This window comes from Callorhinus ursinus, unplaced genomic scaffold (genome assembly GCF_003265705.2).
Source record: "Callorhinus ursinus isolate GAN/ISIS: 27379988/994484 unplaced genomic scaffold, GSC_fseal_2.0 scaffold20, whole genome shotgun sequence".
Taxonomy (NCBI): Eukaryota; Metazoa; Chordata; class Mammalia; order Carnivora; family Otariidae; genus Callorhinus; species Callorhinus ursinus.
In genome coordinates, this window is record NW_027397082.1 from 22101543 (window position 1) to 22123236 (window position 21694).

The 21694-nt window shown below is 52.7% G+C and overlaps 2 protein-coding genes across 2 annotated transcripts in view; both read right to left on the reverse strand.

Moving 5' to 3' along the window:
• Window positions 1-343: 343 nt before the first annotated feature.
• On the reverse strand, window positions 344-9827 carry ANKRD2 (ankyrin repeat domain 2). The gene is given in 10 exon segments (XM_025881121.2): window positions 344-655; window positions 1450-1548; window positions 1655-1753; window positions 2574-2672; window positions 3002-3100; window positions 4575-4682; window positions 4789-4947; window positions 5941-6042; window positions 9123-9212; window positions 9214-9827. Coding segments are annotated over 10 exon segments (1089 nt in total). The 5' UTR covers window positions 9292-9827; the 3' UTR covers window positions 344-499.
• A 1144-nt stretch (window positions 9828-10971) lies between these two features.
• Window positions 10972-21694, reverse strand: part of UBTD1 (ubiquitin domain containing 1) — a 55347-nt gene continuing 44624 nt past the window's right edge. Inside the window, exons 2-3 of the mRNA XM_025881046.2 lie at window positions 13428-13655; window positions 10972-12090 (exon numbers count right to left, since the gene is read on the reverse strand). Of these exons, the coding sequence (XP_025736831.1) occupies window positions 11705-12090; window positions 13428-13655 (614 nt within the window). The 3' untranslated portion in view covers window positions 10972-11704. The remainder of the gene's footprint in view (window positions 12091-13427; window positions 13656-21694) is intronic.

Consider the following 21694-nt stretch of genomic DNA (forward strand, 5'->3'; position numbering starts at 1 on the left):
GGGGAACGGCGGCCCTGCGCCCGCGCTCCGCTGCCCCGGATCCCGGGCCAGGCTCCCCCTGCGCGGGCGGGCCGCCGCGTGACCAGCCTGTGCTGGCCGCACACAGCCCTGTGGGACGGCGGTCACCAGGACGGGGGGAGGGGCAGGAGGGGTGCGCGGAGCAGCTGACCCACGCTGGTAATTTGGGAAGAGGGCTGGCAGGAAAGAAGAAGACACCTCGGTAGGAAAAGCCACAGGGCTGGGGCCAAAGGGCTCCAGGCTCCCCTCTTCCCTGAACCTACCCTGGCTCCGTTTTCCTTCTCTCCTAAACATTTCAAACACAAATAGAAACAAACATCACCAGTAGCAAAAACGACTTTTTTATTGCAGTTAGCTTGTGGGTGTCCCGGATCGTACGCAGAGGAATGGCAGGGTCCTCAGCCCTGGGGGCCGTTCTTATGACCCTCCGGCTGCATGCAGGGGACAGCCCCCGGGTGCCCAGCTGGCCTGAGGCCGGTGTTTACTGCGCTGGCACAGGCTGGGGGGGCTCCTGGCCACTCTCGGCAGGACCCTCCGGCCCGTTCTGCTCTGACCCTGGCTCGGGCTCAGGGTGCTCCAGAGCCTGCCGGGTGTCAGCTTGCCACAGCTGCACCAGGTCCGTGGGAGTCTTTCCTGCCTGGGGGAACCAAGCGGAGATCTGGTCACTGTTCAGAAGTTTGTACCAGGAGGTTCCCTCATCTAGACCAGGGGTTGCCACGAGGGGCAATTGGCAACGTCTAGAATGTTTGTGGTTGTCACAATCAGGGAGGTGGGAACTACTGGCATTTGGTGAATAGAGGCCAAGGATGCTGCTTTAACATCCTATAATGCCCAGGACAGTTCCCTCACACCAATTATCCAGCCCAAAATGTCAATAATGTCCTGGTTGAGAAACCCCCACCCACTGCCTCCCCATATCTTCCTGACTTTCCCATTATCCCCTTAGTCTTTCTCGAGTCAGGGGTGCCCTCCCATTACCCCCTCTTTCGCGATTGCTCCAGACCCCAGAGAAGAGCTCCGACTAGGGCACGTAGGACCCTGAGAGAACTCCAGGCCCACACAGTGTGCTAGGGGTGGTGGTGCCAACAAAGCACTCAGGTTCTTTCCAGCTGTGTTCCTCCATGATTTTGGCCTCCCTGGGCCTAGACATTAGGACCCCCTTTGATCTATTTGGGGGCCTTTGGGAAGCCCTCTTACTGTCCTTTCTGGCCCTTTCTCTGCACTTGCACTCTGGACAGAGATAAGCATAGAGAGAGCTGGGAAGGTGGGTGGGCCCCAAATTCCCAGGGGTCCAGAGAGACCCTCCACGGTGAGTGTGCTCCGAGGGCAGGCTGAGTCTTGCTCAGTTCTGTATTTCCTCTGAGTGCCCTAGCACAGAGCCTGGGTGAGTGGTGCCCACTAATTACTGAATCAGGGAAGCAATGAACTTACTAGGTTCTTGGTCATCATGTCAGCCCCATGCAGGAGCAGCAGTTTGATGATTTTGTAGCGGTTGAGCCTCACAGCATCATGCAGGGCACTGTCCCCTTCCTAGAGCAAATGTGACACTCAGTATGGCCCACGGGGGCATATGGGAGCCCTCAGGCTTCCTGCACCCCCAGGATGGGGCTGAACAGAAGGGAAGCTGGACACTCACTCTGTCTTTGGCATTGATGTCCAGGCCCAGGGATAGAAAGTGCTGCACAATCTCCACGTGCCCTGTCCGGACTGCCACATGCAGGGGGGTACTCAGCAGCTGTGTGGGAAGGAAGCAGGAACTGCTGGCTGAAGGGGTCTGGACTGTGGTGCCTCCGGGAGGGAGGCTGTCCTAACTCCAGCCTAATCCCTTCCCCAAGTCCTAGTGCCAAGGCCTGAGCCCCGCAACGACTGGGAATGCTACAATTTCCACCATCCTATCCAATGGTCTACCTCGGAAGCATTAGGTGCCTCGTCCTCTGGGAGGCCTTCTGTGGTTTCCCTCTCACCCACTGTTCACTCCTTTGCCCTTCTTTTAATAATTATAATAGATGCCATTTACTGAGAGGTAACTATGTGACAGGCATGGCAAAAGCTTATAAAACATCAGCCTTATGCTGAAAAAATAATTTACATACATTTCCCCCATCTAATTATATAGGACTTCTGTAAGACATGTGACAGATAAGCCACAGAGGCTCACTAGTTCAAGGTTACACACAAAGGAATGAATGAATAGAAAAATGGTGGACGAATAAACAAGCCAACAGATGAATAAATGAATGGTTGGATGGATGGACAGATAGATAAAGGATGATGGAGGATGGCACGGATGAACAAATCCCACATCTTTTGGGTGATCCCAAAGCCCCCTAAATAGTGGATTTCTTCTCCTCCCCTCTCCTCTGTCCTTTCTGCTCCCATCCCCAGATGCTGGTCCCCAAGGACCTACAGGTGATGGCCAAGACCCCTCCCTGGGCTCTGCAGCCCCTCTAGAAACCAGACCAGCTCACTATCCTCCTGCTTCCTGGGCTTGTCTATTCTCTGCCCCTTGCCCTCCCTCCCCAGCCACCTAATACCTATGAGCATTATTGCCTCACCTTGTCCCTCATGTTGGTGTCTGCTCCTCGGCTTTGCAGGAGCTCTACCACCTCCAAGTGGCCGCCGCGGCAGGCCCAGTGCATGGCTGTGCAGTCCAGCTGGAAGGGAAAGATGGGGCTGTAAGGGAGAAAATGCCCTGGGGGAAAGGACCCCGGCCAAGAGGGCAGGAGGAATCAAAGGAAAGGGGGCAGGGAAGGGGCAGGGGCATGCCTGTGCCTGGGCAATGGACTGAGCAGAGCAGGGGACCCCTCAGGTCCAAGTCAGGTTTACAGAGGATGGCCCCAGGCCATACAACCCACTGGAGGTGGGGCCTGGCCCCAGAGGAAGCCTGTTTGTCTCCCAGCTTGGCACAGGTTTGCACGGAGAGGGAGTCTATTGGTGCTGGGCCCACCTCCTACCTCCCACCCAATAGGTATCTCTTGCTCACCCGATCCTGGAAGTCCACAGTGGCCCCACGGTCTAGAAGCTTCTCCAGGATCTCCATGTGACCTTCCAGGGAAGCTCGATGAAGTGCTGTCCGGTGGAACTGTCCCCAGAGAGACTGTCAGGGCCTGATCTCTCTCAGGCTGAGACCAGGCCTTACCCCATTTCGATTCTGAGCCCTGTGCTGGGTCCCCATAGCTTCCATGTTCTGGCAGCTCCTTCATGTTCTATCCAGACCAGCCTTGGAGCCCTCTTATGCCCTGGGAACTCTGACCTTCTCACTGTCCCCCACCCCCAAGCACATCAAGCTAGGCCTTGACACAGGCTGTTCCCTCTGCCAGCAATGCCCATTTTTGCCCTTACTTTCTGTGAGTGCTTGATCAATTCTTGCTACTCCTTCAAGAGGCAGGGCAGCTCAAGTGCCATTATCTTGAAACCTCTAGGCCAGAGCTGCCCCCAGGGGACCCAGAGAAACAGTGAGAGGGGAATGGAAGGCAGGCCAAGTCTTACTAGACCCTGTTTCCCCTGAGTCCCTAGCCCAGGGCCAGAAGGGGCAGGTGCGCACCCATGACTGATTCAAGGAAGAAATGAAATTTAGCATTTTGCTTTGGTCTCTTGAAACACTCACGCCATGAGGCATATCTTCCCACAGTCAAGATCTGGCTATGTGCCAGTCTCCCTCTACTCTCAACTCTGGTCTTTCCTTTTTTGCACTCCCAGCACCTGGCACAGTGCTCAGAGGTAGGAGGGGTTTGGATAGACCGAGAGGATTGAGACTCCCGAGTCTCATGGAACGGAAGGACCGTGTAGTCTACGCCCACAATGATGCAGGCTGCAGAGGGTGACCATTAAGTTGCTTAATCCCGGGAGATGAAGATGAAAGAGCGCTCTGCCAATGTGAAAGAGGCAGTTTCAGGGAAAACAGGAAAGTATGAAGGGTGCTGGGAACGTTTTGAAAACCATGGTGACGGTTGCACAGCATGGTAAATATAATTAATGCCACTGAACTGTACACTTAGAATGACTAAAGCGGCATATTTCATGTTATATGTATTTTGCCACAATACAATAATAAGTTTTAAAAGGAAGCGTGTTATACAATGCAACACAAAAATATCATATCCTAGCATGTGCTTTATAGTTTTTTCCTTCAGTCCGTAAATACTAGTCGAGGCATTAATATTCCATTTGATCCCCATGACATGCTCTGAGGGAAGGAGGCCATTTTACAGAGGAGGAAACTGAGACACAGAGCTAGCTGAAGGTCGCATGGTTAGGGAGTGATAGAGATGGGATTTGAGCCCCAAATTCTTGGTTTGGGCTCTTTTTTACTTAATTCCATTCCTCTTTTTTCCCTAAAAGACCACATGACATTTGTTACTCTGGAGGTAGTTCAAGTTGCAAAGGGCTTAAGGACTTAGGTAAATTCCTGCATGGGCAAGGTGGCATCCCAAATCTTCTAAGGGCCCCCTTCCCAAAGGACACCCAATGCCTGTTCTCAAACAGGCCCACCAGTGGGCGGAGTGGGGGTGGCAACTCTGAAAGGGAGGCAGGCCCAGGTGCAGGTAGAACATCACCTGATCACAGGTGTCCGGGGAACCCCCATCGGCCAGGAACTTCTCAATGACCTTCATTTTCCCCTCCACGGCCGCTTTCAGGAATGTCTCCTCTTCCACAGGGCCAGTCTGGAAGGCATGAAACCAGTAATGGAAGGCTGCCCTGCAGTGATCAGAGGCCCTCCTGGGCTCCCCATGCCCCCTGCCGACACAGGTGCCTCCCCAAGACCCTTACGATCTCCTCGGGCTCTGGAGGTGGCTCCTGGGAGGCCATCAGTGCTTCCCGCTTCTTCTGCTTGCGTTTTTTCCGCAGTTCGATGAGGTTCTGGATCCCACCCACGTCGATGATCTCCCGCCGAAGATCTAGGGATGTCTTGCGCACACGCTCTTGGCCCTGCATGGAGGTGGCTCATCAAACCCCATGCTGGGGCCTTGGGGTCCCTGAGCTACGCTGGGGGAGGAGGATAGAGAGAGCTTCTCAGGAGAGAGAGAATCCAGGTCTAGCTCTCCTGCCCAGGACTAGGAGAAGCAGATGAGACCAGGACACGGGGGGGGGGACCAGGGGACAAGGAGAGACCTGAGGGGACTGCGTAGAAGCTGCCAGCTTTGAGCCTTCATGTAGGTGAAGGGTAGGAGGAGGGAATCTCAGAGGTAACCCTCCGCCCAGGCCTTCAGAATGCAATCTGAATCCTCAGCTTTCCATGCAGTTTCATTTGTGTGTGTGTGAGATCATACAAGTAATATAGAAACAGGGGCGCCTGGGTGGCTCGGTCAGTTAAACTTGTGCCTTCAGCTCAGGTCATGATCCTGGGGTCCTGGGGTGGAACCCCGCATTGGGCTCCCTGCTCAGCGGGGAGCCTGCTTCTCTCGCTCCCTCTGCCCCTTCCCCCGCTTGTGCTCTCTCTCTCTCTCAAATCAATTTTTTAAAAATTAAAAAAAAAGCAATACAGAAACATAAAAGGTATGAAGAGAAAGCCCTTCCCTCCCAGAGGTAACTTCTATTATGGCTTGGTTGATGCCCTTCAAATAGCATCCTATGGGATCATCTTCCACAATAGTGCTCTGGAAACCCTGGTTTCCTTGTACCAGCACCGAGGTCTCTCCAGTCAGCACCCTTAACATGGGCATGGTGCCCTGCTGTATTGCTACCCAGTCAGCTGGGGCTTCCGATAGGGGCTTCCAAAATGAGTCCATCCCCTGGGACCTTGTACACATGCAGATTCTGACTCAGCAGGTCTGGGGTGGGGCCGGGAGATTTGGCATTGCGAGCGTGATCCTGGGGAGGGGCAGCTGAGATAATGGTTTGCATACCTCACCAGGGGGAGCAAAGCCATAACTGCCTGTCCTGTCCCCTGAGCGTGGAGCCTGGGTTCTCCTCACACATTACCTTAACCTTCTGTAAGGCCGGACTCTGAGCCCCGTGGTGCTTCTCATCCTCCAACACCAGCATGTCCATGGGCAGCTTCTGCTGGGCAGTTCCTCGGAGTTTCTGGTGAGCCAAGGAGAGGATGTGCTCCAGGACCTGCCCACAGCACCCAGGGAGGCAGGTAGCCTCTCCCCCAACCCACTCCAAGGAAACCCCAAAGACCTCCTACTGTGTGACCTCAGAGCCCTTCTGAGCCCCACTCCTGACGGGTCCTGGAGAGCCCCTGGCCAGAGCCAAGCTCCCCATAGTTCCCCAATTCCATCCCTACCCCAAGCTCAGCTCAAACACCTGTCCACTGACGGTCGTGTGTCCTTAGCAAAAGAAGTTCAGGGGCCACTGGAATGAGTTTTCATGAAGTTAAATATATTCCCCTTTCAAAGCACTGAGATGATGATGGTGGTGGTGGTGGTGATTTCTTTGTTGCCATTAAAAATTCGCATTGATGAAATGATTGTGGTAAGAATTGAGTTATTTTTCAAATAGATTCATGTGTCCATACAAAAATTTGGCAACTCTCAGATACCAACTTTTTTTCTCAGATTTTACTGCTCCATGAAATCCTGGGGCTGGAAACTTGTTGTCAGGGAACCTGAGGGCGGGAGCCACAGCTACATAGCCTTCAGTCTGAAGGGGCTCCTAGCATTGCCCTTGTTCTCATTGTAATTAGATGGGTGCAACTCCTTCCAAGTCTCCTCTCCATTTGTAGTTTTGACTTGCCTGGACTGCTTCCTCGTGGGCTCCTCCTCGGTTTTAAGGAAGCCACTTTTTGTGAAGTGCTGGCACCCCATCTCTGTGGGGGGTCCAGATGACGGCTGGGGAGGAATGGCCACCCTTACAGAGCTCTCAGCTGCCTTGTTCCTTTCCCACTGAGCTCCGGTGGTATACTCCTCCAGGGCTGATTTCCCAGGCTGCTCCCTTCCGCGTTGGGCTTACATGGTTTGAGGTGTCCCTAGTGTTGGCCTCACCTGAAACACTGCATCTTCCTCCAAGAACAAGGGATGACCTTGGGCTGCAGCTACTACCGCATGTGGGACCCTGGCTGGGTTCCTCATGGAGCATCCAGAGGGTGGGCTTGGGTCATAATCATTTTGGTAACCCTAGCAGCTATGACAAGGTCTAGCATATAGCAGGTGCTCAGTGAATGTTGGAGAATAAATGAATGAATGAGTGAATGGATCATGACAGGGGGTGCCCGGCATCTCTGCCCACCCTTAAGTCCTCAGTGATGACCTGACCTAGTTTGCGCCCATGACAGAGCCCCAGCTCAGGGGCTTCCAGACTCTCCTTCGCCTCCCACACCAAGAAGGGGGAGCAGGCAGGACAGAGGCTCTCCTCTGAGAACCTTGATGGGCTAGGACCTGCTGGGAACACCTAGAGACTCTTGGTCTCACTAGACTCTCTAGTCCTTTGCGGCAGATTTGTCTTTGGGGGCTGACATACAATGAGAACTCAATGTTTACTGAACTGGGTGCTAGTGGGTGAAACACAAAGAAACAAACTCCCACCTTACTTTGTAGATCGTTGTACAGATTAAATGGAAGGATGCCTGTACAGAGCTTAGCATGGTGCCGGACACGTAGGAGGTATTTGGTGGGAAGGCTGGCTCTGTGGGCACCCAGTGTCCCAACAGCCCTGCTGCTATATTTGTTGGGTGAATGAATGGATGAGGACTGCTCTGTGTCCCCTTGCTGAAGGTCTCTGTGTCCAGCGGCAGCACTCCAGAAATGGCCCAGCAGCATGACTCACCTACCTGGCCCCAGGGGGGAAGTGGCATTCCTAGAGATCCAGGGGTGCCCCAGCCCGGCCTCAGCGGGTTCAGCCCAAGCTCTTCCCCCACAAACCTGCCCCCCTCCCCCGCCCCTAGTCTTCATCTCTTCTTCCACCAGAGCCCCGGTCCTTCCCTCTTCCTCACCCCCATTCAGTCACTCTTTTTTTGAACGGAGCCTACCTCCAAACTGATTTATCTCCTCCCTCCCATTCCTGTTAGGGCCAGTCTTTCCCCTCCAACGTGTCCTTCTCAGGCTGTCCGAGCTGCCTTCCTAAAATAGGTCAGATGGCACGACTCACCCTCACTCAGCAACACTTAGTGTCTCCCCACTGCCCAAAGAATAAATATCTTTCCCACGGCCCTCGCTGGTTTGTGCCCAGCCTTAGCCCCTACCTACTATCAGACTTTCTCACAACAGTCCCACCATCACTCACCCAAACTTCAGTGCCTTGTCCTTTCCTTAGCCTGGAATTCCCTCCCTTCCTGATCTCCACTCACTAGCCTTGAAGGCCCCACTCAAATGCCGTCCCGTTCCCAAGAGTCCTTGAGCACCCACAGTCAGAGCGACTCACCTACCCTTGGTGCCCTTCCCTGCTGACTTAACAGCTCTATTTCACCATTGCTTCACTCTGCCCGTTTCTCTGTGGACTTGCCCCCGACGGATGCTGGCTAGAATGACTGTAGGGCTGGTAAGGAGGCAGGGGCTGGCCCTACTGACCCTCTTATTCCTCACAGCACCTGGCACTTGGCAGAGCAGACTCTAAGTGAAATACCAGTTTAAATAAGAATGAAGAGTGGACAAGCCTGCACCTCCCCCTCCCCCGACTTCTTTATCCCAGAGAAAATGCAATCGCCCAGAGCTGCATGCTCCAAAGGCCTCCCCAAATGCAGCTGGTAGTCCTGGGAAAACCCATGCTTCCTTTCCCAGCACCCCTTCCTTGCTCTGCTCCCAGTCTTTATTCTTCTTCAGGGACCAAATGCTGAAGTTTCTCTCGTCTCAGCACCCCCCACTCCCGCTGAGCAGCTGGGAGATCTCAGGGCCCCACACTCCCACCTTCTCAGGCAGCACCCCAGCTGTCCTGCTCTGTGCAGCCAGGCCCGCCTCCTCGAGGCCCAGTTGGGTGGCAGGATCTCAGGAGCCCAGCTCGGCTCGCCCACCCCACTGTCTCTCAGTTCTTGGGGTTGAAGCCTCAGTCTCCCACTTCCAGCAGCCCCCTCTACCAGGAGCACCCTGGAGCTGGAATGATGCCATTGGGTCCCTGGGGACCCCTGCCCTCCTTCCCACTACAGATGTGTCAGCCAGGCTCTTACCTCCCTTGATAGTAGAGCTGGATCTCCTTAGAATCCCCTGGGGTCCCCACACCCGTGCCCATACCTCATTCTCTTCCTCCTGTGCCAGGCGCTCCTCAATAAGCGCCGTGGCCCTCTGCACCGCCTCAGAGCCCTCCATGGTGCCGTCTATAACCAGCCTCTGCAGGCCACAGGGCCTCGGGGGCTTTATAAGCCAGGCCACCCACCCCCACCCTGCTGGGCGCCTTTGCCATGAGCTCACCGGCCCAATTCTCCACCTGCCTCCCCCACCTGTCACCTTCACCCCGGGCAGCCCCAGGGAGCTGGGGGAAGCAGGGACGGTTTGCCCCCTCCCCCTCTCTGGCCTATTGGAACTGAAGAGCCCAGTGCCCCAAGAGTAGGGCTGCAGGAAGGAGCCCGCCTAGCCTCCGTCCTGAGTGCTTGGGTCCAGCTGAGTCTTAGCCACGGCAGCCGGGCTGCACGAAGGACCCACTGGCTGCCCCTAAGCCTGATGACAGTGCCACCTGCTGGACGCCTGGAAACTGCCCAACAAGTGCCAGTGAGGGGAACTGAAAGCCAACAGTGGGGACCCAAATACAGGCCTGTGTCCCCAGCTGTCCTGTGAACAGGATCTGCTCGCTCTGTGGTGGGGCAGACTCTGCTATGTCTGGGCTGGAGTGCCAGGGTGCTGGGCAGGAGTCAGGGCAGGTGCCTCCCTCTTTGCCCACAGCGCATGCGGGCCTTCGCCTCTCCGGGGTCCCACAGCGCCCCCTAGTGAGGCATCACTGTATGTGGCTGCATGTCCCTTAGCCTCTGACAAACAACCTTGACCATCTATCTGACTGTCTCACAAGGCCTCTGCAAAACTTAAAAGGTCTGGCTTCAAAAAGAGTGTCAGGAAGCCACCCTAAAAGGGCCAGAGTGCAGTGCCGAGTCCGGGTGACGACCAGCTCCTTCTGATCATCCTTTCCTCCTGGTTTCCTTGTCAGGCCACCCCGACCGGGGTCGCTGAGAAGGAAAATCCTCTCAGTGGAGAAAAAGCAGGCCTGAACTTGCTCAGCTCCACACCTAGAACTGTGGGAGTGAGCCCCGGGCTGCCATGACCCAGCTTTAACCTGCCAGTGAGCACAGACGCCATAGCTCTGGAGTTCCAGAACGCTCACGTGGCTCGCCCTTAGCTAAACCACCTCATCAGAGGTCCCCCTCGGACGATACGCACACTTTCCCCGAAGGAAGGCCAGGCATTGGCTCCTTTTTCTCTCTGGTTCCCTTGCTGGTAAGCTGACACCTGCTCGCAATCTAAATCCAAGATTTTGCTTTCACATCCCCAAGGGTGCAGTGCAGCATCTTCAGGATTTGGGCGCATACCTCAGCCCGGAGGGCCCGGCTCGGAGGCTGCAGCAGGCGACCAGCACCCTACAGGAGCAGACGAGCAGATTACTAATGCCACCTTCCTGAGACGCGGACTCTGCTTTCAAAGCACGTTCACATCTGCTATCCCATTTAATCTTCCCAGCAACTGAGGGAAGAGGTAGGGCGAGAGGCATCTCCTCCACATTAAGAATAAGCAAAGTGAGGGGCGCCCTGGTGGCTCAGTCGTTAAGCGTCTGCCTTCGGCTCAGGTCATGGTCCCAGGGTCCTGGGATCGAGCCCTGCATTGGGCTCCCTGCTCTGCGGGAAGCCTGCTTCTCCCTCTCCCACTCCCCCTGCTTTGTTCCCTCTCTCGCTGTGTCTCTCTCTGTCAAATAAATAAAATCTTAAAAAAAAAGAATGAGCCAAGTGGGCTCAGAGGTTAAGGGTTTGTCCCGAGGACCCATGAGAACACAGGGCCTGGAATACTAGGAATTCGAAGCTCCCTACTGTCCGCTGCCACACCAGAACTGGTTCCACAGCGGGGCTGGGGAGCCCACAGGCAAAGCTAGGCGAGAGAGAAGGAAGGAGCAAAAGGCTTTATTGATAAATATGCAGATATGTCTGTACACAGGGACCTGTGGTGGGCCATGGCCAGGCTGCAGACCCCCCCCCCCCACCGCTTGGGTTACAGCCAGGAGATGGCCCCGTGCAGACCCCTGCCTCAACAGCACAGCCGTCCAGCCACCCGCCCGCTCCACCTCTGCCAATTGTGCTGAGGGGCAGGGAGAGGCAGAGGCCGGCCTCAGGCTCCATGCCCCTGGGGCTCACGGGCCATCCCCTCCCCTCCAGGGGACCGGCACTGGGCCCAGGGCAAAGTCAGGGAGTGGGGGCAGGGGAAGGGGACAGCAGCTGCTTCAGACCCTGAGCAGAAAACCGGAGTGAGCACAGCCGGCAGCACCAGAGGACAGATCTGGGCTCCAGGGGCCTCCGGGCTGGCGCTCGTGGCTCGAACCTGCTGCGGGAGAGAGGCAGGGTGGAAGGCCCCCGCTCGCCTTTTCTCCAACAAGGCTGGCAAAGCCTGTGTGTGGCAGCACTGCTTCCTGGGTGCAGGGCACCGGGGGCTCCAGGGGCCGGGGCGCCTGGGAGGCAGGGCCCCTTCACGGCTGGCCCAGCAGCCACGCGGCCGGAGGCGCCCCTGAAGAAAGCGACAGCACGTGGAGGCAGGGTGGGGGCACCCAGTGCTCAGCCGGCGGGGGGGCCTCTTCACCCCGAAGAAGCCTCCACGGCCTCTCTTCCCAGGGGTCCGCGGGCTCCTCAGTCCTGGGGCGGCGGGGGCTGGTTGATGATGACCTGGATGACAAAATCTTTCTGGATCTTGGTTTCCTGGAGTCGCGTGCGGTCTGTGAGCAGCTTCCCGGAGAAGAACCACCGCTGCCAGGACGGCTCGATGCCCTCCTGGGTGTGCAGCTGCCTCTTCAGCTGCCCCACCGTGTCGGGCAGGCTGGCGCTGAGCCTCACGTCCTTGCCCGTGGAGAGGCGCACCTTCAGGGGGAACTCGCGGCGCACCCCGGGCGTGGGCTCAGGTGGCTCCAGGCTCTCCTCCTCCGTGTGCTCCAGCAGGAGGTTCACGGGCGGCGACAGGCAGTAGATGGGCAGCTGGTAGCGATTGCCCAGCTCATCATAGCATTCACAGAGGGTGCCTGGGTGAAAAGCGGGGCAGTCAGAGTCTGCTTGGGGAGCCCCACAGTTCCCGCGAGGAAACCCTGACCCCCAATGTCACTGTAATTTGGAGACGGGGCCCATATGGGAGTCACCAAGGTTAAATGAGGTCACCTGGGTGGGGCACCGATCCAACAGGATTACTGTCTTTCTAAGAAGAGACGGTGGGGCAGTATGTACGTGAGGACATAGCAGGCAGGTGGCCATCTACAAGCCAAGAAGAGAGCCCTCACCAAAAACCGAATCAGCTGGCACCTAGGTCTCAAGCTTCCCAGCCTCCAGAACTATGAGAAAGAAATTTCTGTTGTACAATAAGCTACCCAATCTGTGGTGTTTTGTTAGAGCAGCCCGAGCAAACTAATACACCTGTTCTGGCCACTCCACAGTCCCCGAACCCACCCTACAGTCAGTTGTCTCTGGGACAGGCAGCTGGGAGGAGTTCAAGGTAGAATCAGGAAGATGTGGGCCGGCATCTTGGCTCTACTAGGTACTGGCTGGTTCAATGCTGGCAAACTATGTAACTTTCCATGTGCTCATTCAACAACTCTTTCCTGAGCATATGTGCTGGGTGCTGGGGTTACCAGGGTGAATGAGAAAGCACGGGCCCTACTCTTCATGGCTTATAGCCTGGTGGGCCCCAGTTTCCTTCCTGCACTATGTATTGCACACAGTAATATATTTGTTACATCTTGAGCACCTACTAAGTCCCGGGACTGGACTAAAGGCTGTTCTGCATATCTTGCTGAGTCCTAACAACCATCCTATGAGGTGGGGTATCCCCACTTTACAGTTGTAAGTTCCTGAGACTTTAAAATGCAGAAGCTCCCTGCTCAGGGACACACTACCAAAAACAGAGACATTTGTTTAAACCCAGGTCTGTGACTCTACTGTTCACTGTGACCCTCTACATTGCCCCATAAGGCTGTTATGAACTTAAATGAGATACTACAGTAGAAGCTTCTAGCTCAGTGCCCAGCACATAATAACTCACAACAGAAGGTTAGTGCCTCAGATGTTCTGTGATCCCAAAGTACCCTGAGCAACGCTAGCTGCTCTCATCACACTGCTCTGAGGTCAGTCGGTGCCCTTCTATCCCTTCATTAGACGAGCGAGGATTGTGTCTCACTTTAGTTTTTGTCCCCACTCCTGGTGCATGCTCAGTAAGGGCCGCGTGAATCAACAAGCACATGGCTACCCTGGCCACCTAGCAGCTGGGATAAAAACTCCCAATGTGTGGCCGGCCGCCAGCTCTCTTCTAGCCGAAGCAGCCTGACGGCCCCCAGCCCAACGGGGAGAAAGCCCGGCCCTGCCTGCTCACCATGAGGCAGGGTGATGCTGGCTCCATCCAGGATGGCCTGAGCCAGCTCATGGTCGTTGGCCTCGGCTGCATAGGCGGCGGCCTTGAGGGCGTCCCAGATCTCCTTGCGGCCCTCAAAGGCAGGTGCCGTGTCCCAGAACTCATCCCGTTTGCTCCGCAGCTGCCCGTCAGTCATGGGGTAGTCACTCTTCCACTTCAGCCGCTCCTTCTTCAGGGGCTCATTGCGCCCTGGGCAGGACGGGAGGGACAGGCTGAGTGCCTCTGAAGCCAGGCTGCGGCCCGCTCTCTCTCCCGCCCCTCCCCTGCCAGCACCCTCCCACCCCTCTCCTCCCCAGGAATGGCTCCGAAGTATTCCGGTCTCAGGGCCCTTTCCTGGCAGCGTCAGGGAAGTCTGGAAACTGCATACACCCAACCTGGGGATGTAAACAATTTTTGTCAGCACAGCATGGATCACCTCTTTCTTTGATTATAAAGGAGTACATGTTCAGTAGTCTTAAAAACCTGGCAAGAATGTCAGTGTGTGAGAGTAACGGTGGCCATTTAGGGGGCAGGGCGAGCGCTTTAAACCCACTGCTCATCTGGTCCGCAAAACCCAGCAGATGGGCCCACTGAGACCAGGAGAGCCCATCATTTGCCTGAGGCCACATGGGTACAGATTTCACACAAGACATTCTGAGTGCTGAGGCCACCCTCCGTCTGCGCCATGCTGCCACCGGGGAAGAAACAACTGCAGAATTCCACTATGCAGAAATAACCATCGTTGACACCTAAACATATTTTCTTTCCCCCCATTTCTCTCAATATAGTTGAGTTGATATTATTTTTTTAAAAGACTTAGAGAGAGATCAGAGAGTGAGCGCGCGTGCATGAGCAGGGGTGGGGGTTTGTGGCAGGGCAAGGGAGACAAAGTTCCAGGCAGACCCCCTGCTGAGCACAAAGCCCAAAGTGGGGCTCCATCTCACGACCCTGAGCCGAAATCAAGCGTCGGGACGTTTTATTGACTGAACCACCCAGGTGCCCCAGTGGAGTTGATACTACTAATTTTATTTTTTTCTATTCCTTGTTACAGAAAGGACTTCACATTTTTTCATGCCAATATACAACTTTATTTTACAGTTACATTACCGTCAATGTGTCAATGTATATTCCCATCATTAAAAATGATAAACTGCAACGTCTATATGTTATTAATGTCCTACCATGTAGTTACAAAATACATTTTTTGAAAAAACCATAACCAACCAACCAAAAAAACCCTGCAGCATCTGAAGAGGAAAACAATTCTGTTAAATGTCATTTTTCTTGTTACCTGGCCCCAAGTGACTTCCAAGACAAGTCGAGACTGAGGGCAGAAGCATCTCTCAAAGGCTCTAGGAGGCTCAGTCCTTTCAGAGTTGAAGGCAGAATAATCCACAGGAGGAAGGTCTAAAGCCTGCGGCTCCCACTCTAACTCGGATCCTCCAGGCAAGGGGCCGAACCCAGGCCGGGGTCTGCCAACCAGGCTGCCTGGTCTGGCTGGGGCAGGAGAGGGGGCTCCTCAGGGGAACACGACGCATCCTACCCCTACGAACTGTGTGAAAGAACCCCCTGCAAGCACTGTATTTATATATATTACCCCGGTTCAGCTTCGCAGCAGCCTTAGGCATTAAGGGTTTATAGCTTCTTCACAGAGGATGGGACAGGCAGAGAGATCCAGTGACTTGCCTGAGGTCACGCAGTAAGTGAGAGAGCATATATGGCTCAGGTCAGACTGAATCCACAGACGGCCCTCCTGCGGGTTTGCCGCTGAGGTGCAGGCAGAAAACTCTCAAAGCCAGACATTTAATTTAAAGAGCTCCTGGGTTAGCAGAAAGAAACGCAAATCCTCTTTGTGGGAAAACAACTTTAAAGCAGGCCTCAAAGAACTCCCAGGATAAAGTTCCAAGGAAAAGAGATGATAGGGTCATAGTTTTTTGTTGTTGTTGTTGTTTTTTTATCACAACATACAAGGAAACAAGGCAATAGAAGCCAGAGCCAGCAAAAACGGCAGATGGAAGAATCAGACCGACAAAGATTTCAGATATGGGATTTATCAGACACAGATTATGAAATACCAAGTTTAAGAAATAAGTGAGTCTTAACCATATGAACAAGGAAAAAGAGATTACAGAGAATGACCAAGCAGAAATTAAAGGAACCATACAGGACTTCTAGAAATGAAAAACAATATTGATATTTAAGGGTCTAACATTTTAAGTCAGAATTTCCAGAAGGATACAACAGGAAGAATGGGAATGAAACAATATTCAAAGAGATCATAAAAATGTCCATTTTCTAAACTGTCCCATAAATTCAATGCAATTCCACTAAGATTCCTAACTGGAAAGCCCCCTCTGGCCCTGCCGCCGCCCCACCAGGAACTCGAGAAACTGATTCTAAAGTTGATATAGAAGAACAAAGCCACCCCTAGGGTAGAATGAGGTGGGAGAACCTGTGCTACCATTACCTACACTAATTATAAAGCTATGGTGAGAGGGCAGTACTGGAACAGGGACAGACAAATGGGCCGATGGGACAGAACAGAGAGCCCAGAAATAGACCCAGCATATATGGAAATGTGATTAAAATGAGAAGGAACACTGCAGATGGTGTGTGTGCAAGAAGGATGTGAAATAAATATATATATTCATTATATGTATTATATATTTATATATATGTATGTTTCTGCCCCTGGTTTCTGGTAATATTTGGTCTTTGACCTGGTTCTTGATATATAGCTCCTAAAACCCTTAAAATTTCCTGAGTGATAGGAATGTCTGATACAGAGCTCCTAAATCCCTTGGAATTTCCTGGGTGATACAAGTGTCTTTTGTTCTAATGAAGTGGCTCTTGGTGGGCTCTATGATAAGCTTGGAACTTTCAGCCCTATTCCCCATTCTCTGGTGAGGAGAGAAGGGCTGTACATTGAGTTAACAGTTGGTCATACCTATGTGATGACGCCTCCACAAAAATCCCAAAAACATGGGATTGGAGAGCTTCCAGGTTGGTAAACATATCCATGTGCTGGAAGGGTGGTGCACCCCAAGTCTGGGACAAAAGCTCTTGTGCTCAGGACACTTCCAGACCTCCCCTCATGTATCTCTTCATCTGGCTATTCATTTGTTTTTATTTTATTTTATTTTATTTATTTGACAGAGAGAGACACAGAGAGAGGGGGGGAACACAAGCAGGGTGAGTGGGAGAGGGAGTAGAGAGCCTGACGTAGGGCTCGATCCAAGGACCCCGGGATCATGACCTGAGCCGAAGGCAGACGCTTAACGACTGAGCCACCCAGGCGCCCCCTAGCTATTCATTCGTATCCTTTAAAATGTCCTTTCTAATAAATCAGCAGTAGTAAGTAAACTATTTTCCTGGGTTCTGTTGAGCCGCTCTACCAAATTACTGAACCCAAGGAGAGGGTCATGGGAACCTCTGATTTGTAGCCAACTTGGACAGAAGTTGTGGGTAACCTGGGAACCCACTACTTGAAACTGGAAGCTGGGGGCAGTCTTGACAGGTAAGCCCTTAACATGTGGGGTCTGCACTCACTCCAGGTAGTGTCAGAATTGAACAGAATTGTAGGACACCAGTTGGCATCCAGAGAAAATTGGAGAATTGCTTGGTGTGGGAAAAACACCCATTCATCTGGCATCAGAAGTATTCTGTGTGATCAGTAAAGGAGAAACACAGGAGATTTTTCTTTATGATGAACTACTGATAAATGGTGTTAGGGCTATAGGTTCTCCTATATAGGAAAACATGAAACAGAATCCCTACCTCACACCAGCCACAAACATCAAAACCAGAACAGGGACTTAAAAGTGTGGAAGAGAAAGGATGCACTGGAAAGACAGAAGATTACAGTTTTGTCCAAATGTTTTTTGTGAAAGTTTGGCTTGGATGTGTTTTTGCTTGGATCAAAGAAATAGCTCTGCTTCATGATTTCTCTGGTCCTTTAGCAAGAACTCTGATCAACCAGGGTTCACAGTCATCTGGTGACACTCTCAAGGACTTCTGGGTGGTGTGGGGCTTCTGCCCCTCCACTCTCTGACCTAATCATCTTTTTAATTTCTTGAGCTGATTTCTATAGTTTTCCTGTCTCCTTCCTCTTGGCCAGATGTCACTTTTTTTTTTTTTAAGATTTTATTTATTGGGGCGCCTGGGTGGCTCAGTCGTTAAGCGTCTGCCTTCGGATCCTGGGATCGAGCCCCGCATCAGGCTCCCTGCTTGGCGGGAAGCCTGCTTCTCCCTCTCCCACTCTCCCTGCTTGTGTTCCCTCTCTCGCTGTGTCTCTGAGAAGGCAGACGCTTAACGACTGAGCCACCCAGGAGCCCCCAGATGTCACTTCTTACTGGTCCCTGTCTAGCTGTGGCTCCTATGGGTAGAGGTCAGGCCCAGCTAATGGGCTCCTAATCTGCTGAGGGTTAAGAAAGCTTGTCAGTACTTTCGAAATCGAGAGCATCCGGTTTTAAGAAAAAGGCTTCCTAAAGAAGAAAGAGACTAGGCTTCAGGACATCTGTTGTTCCTGCTCAGATCCCCGCAACCCCTGCCCCATCAAATGGGGTTTGGCTCTGTTCCTGACAATTGAGGATACCTGAGGTATAAGCATGTACACACGCCTCTCATTGTCTTCATAAGATAAAAATAGCCCCATGGTGTCCCCTTTCAAAGTCATCACCTGAAGGATGCTTTGCTCACATACCTGGCTTTCAGAGTCCCCTCCCCTGCATGTGGACAGTAGAATGCTTTCCAACTATCAAAGACCCACCCACAGAAGGGACACAGTGCAAGTGCACATCTGCAAGTATTAACAGTATCTGCCGTCACCCAGGATACAATGGTGTAAAAATTCCTTATCCTGGGTGTCTGCCTTCGGCTCAGGTCATGATCCCAGAGTCCTGGGATCGAGTCCCACATCGGGCTCCTTGATCAGCAGGGAGCCTGCTTCTCCCTCTGCCTGCTGCATCCTCTGCTTGTGCTCGCCCTCTCTCAATCTTTCTCTCTGACAAATAAATACAATCTTTAAAAAGCAAAATAAAATAAAAACAAATGGTATTAATGCCCTACTTAAAATAAAATTCCTTATCCTGTATGCTGGTCCTTTCAGACGGAAAACACTAGAAAGTATTAGAATGGAGTGGGGGGGTGGCGGTGGGAACAGGGAGGGTTGATGTCAGGAAAAGGCAGCCCGAGCAGCTGTGATGGCACCTCAGAGCCAGCAGGGGGCAGACGCAGCACCTCTGGGCCAGGTGCTGGCTCCCTCCAACAGTGAGTCAAATACAGCGTAAAAATACCCAGCAAAATTCTCTGGGCCCAAGGCAAGCCTGTGTGAGAGACATGCCAAGATGTCTGGATCCCTACATTCTGATGCTTACAAGTTAGGCAAAGATACAGACGAAAACCGAAAAGGAAGGTTTTAATCCAAACATAAAAGCAAATTGATGAATATTTTTAATTTCAGCTACTTAAAAAAAACACAATGGTTTATAGTTAGTTGAGTCAAAAACACTGGGCAGTCGAAAGGGTGTGAACACTCTCATATGCTGCACAAATTCGTACAAACTTTCTGGAGGGCATCTGGTATGGTACCAAAAAACTCAAAAATGTGCATCCTTTTGGCTCAGATATTTGAATTTCCAAGAATGTATGCTAAGAAAATAATTGCAAGTATGTGGCGAAGGTTCATCTATGAAGCTGTTTAACTCAACACGGTTTTAAACAGGGAAAGCTAGAAACAAACTAAATGTACGCCAGCAGGAGAAAGGCTAAATAAAATCTGTGCATCCATGGCAGCCACTCTGCAATGCTGACTAATGTGGAAAAATGTCCACAAAACAGCGAAAAAAGGTTATAGAACAGCAAGTGCTCTGTGCTCCAGCTTCTGTTTCTAAAAAAGTATGTGAAATTACATATATTAAAAAGAATGGAAGGATTTACACCAAAATGGTAACAGTGGTTATAGCCGATTGGCAGTTACCAGTGAAAAAAAATTTTTTTTGCTTCTATTTTCCAAGTTTTCTACAACAGGCATTTATGACTTCAGCAATAAGAATAATAAAATAAAAGTTGTTAACAAAGTAAAGGGGTACATAAAGTTCCAGAGAGTGGCCACAGAGAAGTAGGGAAGAGTTTGGGGAGCTGAGTGAGAAGCCTTGGGGGGGTTGGTGAGCTGTGAAGCCAAGGGCCACGGCCTCTGAGACTTCAGTTACTGGCGGCTCTGGGTAACTCTGTCCAGGGGCAGGGCAGGTGCTGCTGGTTTCTACAGGAGCACCTAGTAGCTTCTACTTAAGTCTCTACCTGTCCTAAATACGCTCCAGGTCAAAGACAGAGTAAAACAAATGGTCCTTATCCTTAATGAAGTGGAGAGAAGAGAGATTTAAAACACAACAGGAGATCATTCTGTAGTCAAGGTCCACACTTGCCTGGGGAAGTACAAAATGCCCATGCAAACGACAGGTCTCTGTGATTATGGCAGACACAGGGCGCAGCGAGAGAGCCGTGGCTGAGCAGAGAATGTAGGTTTCTGAGTTCAGAGTCAAAGCTGGAGTCTCCAAGGGTTGTCCACCATACCACCTGTGTTAGGATCTCCTGAGGTGCTGGTTAGAAAGGCAGACCCCAGTGCCCTCCTTGGACCCACTGAATCAGAATCATGGGGGCTGCCTAGCTTCTCTCTCATGCAGACCCTTCCCTGGGCTGGGCTATGTACTTGATTCCGACAGAAGAATTCCACTTGTAAACACAGCAAAATAGACGTGGAAATGGCATGCTCATCCACACCTTAAAGCAAGTGAGTTCAGTGGATCCCCTCCAAAGTTGCTGCGGAGAGCCGACGTGGAGAGGAAAGAGGGAGAAGAGCAGGAGGGCACAAGGACTGGGTTGGGGGAGGATAATGATGGTGGACGCTGTGGTCTGGTCTCCATAATGAATGGTGTCTTGTTGATACCACCCCCAAGGGAGGGCACTGCAAAGAGTGGGAGCGAACACTAAAGGTCCTTTCCAGTTTACCTGCAGCTGGTGTCTCTGAGCCTGTGTGTGTGTGCACACTAATACCACCTGCTTCGCCCTGCTTAATTCAGAGAGACGCCGCCGAGGAGAAGATTCTCAAGAACCTATGGAAGGAAAACAGGCCCTGGCTACTTCCCTCTTCCCTCCCATGACCTCATAGCATGCTGGCCTGGTGCAGGTTCTCAACACGTATCTGCTGAGCTGAAAATGGAGCCAATGAACACCCAGTGAATGGGGTGGGGAGCCTGGTGGAGGAATCATGGCTGAGAGCAGCTGTGGGCAGGCGGGGGACGTAGGGGAAAGGTCTGCATGAGAGAGAAGCTAGGCAGTCCTTTTGCCTTTTTTTTTTTTACGATTTTATTTATTTATTTGACAGAGAGAGACACAGCAAGAGAAGAAACACAAGCAAGGGGAGTGGGAGAGGGAGAAGCAGGCTTCCCGCTGAGCAGGGAGCCCGACACCGGGGCTCGATCTCAGGACCCTGGGATCATGACCCGAGCCGAAGGCAGACACTTAACGACTGAGCCACCCAGCACCCCAGTCCCTTTGCTTCTTGATAGCACATCTCAAGAGGTCCTTATTGTAGCTTTGGGGACTGGTACAACTGAGCCACTGGGAAGTGACACCAAGTCTGAAGCCAGCCAAGGGAACCAGAGATTTCCCAGGACAGTCAGTCCACCCAAGCCAGGAGATGGCCCTATTTATACCTTCAGCAATCCCCAAGCTCTGTTTCCACACTTGGTTACCGAGCTCCATCCCCAGGCCCCTACTCCAGGGATGGAGCCAACACTGTCCTCCTCAGGAGTCCTGATTATGTGGCAAGTCTGGGCTTGCTCTGGCTGGTGTGAGAAATGAGAGGCTCCGGGCAGAAGGCAGGGACAAGGGCCTCCCTGTCCCAACATCTTGGGCTGCAAGGGCCCTTTGGTCAAGATGCAGACTTGACTATCTCCTCTTCCCCTCCCATCCCGATAGTCACAGCTGGGACGCAGGGAGCTGGTGCAATGGGGCTGAAGTATGGCACCTGGTGGAGGGGGTAATAGGTCAGAAAGAACATCAGACTCCGGGAGGATCAGCCCAGCTGGGGAAGGGTGCAGGCAGGGGAAGTGGAGCCCAGGTAATCCCTTCAGGAAGCGTGGTATTTATAGTTAGACTTAGCCCAGGATGACCCTCAGAGCCGGTAACCTTTGAAGGGAAAGTGCTGGCCCAGCTCTGCTAGCTGGGGCCTCCCCAGCGTGGGCCCTTCT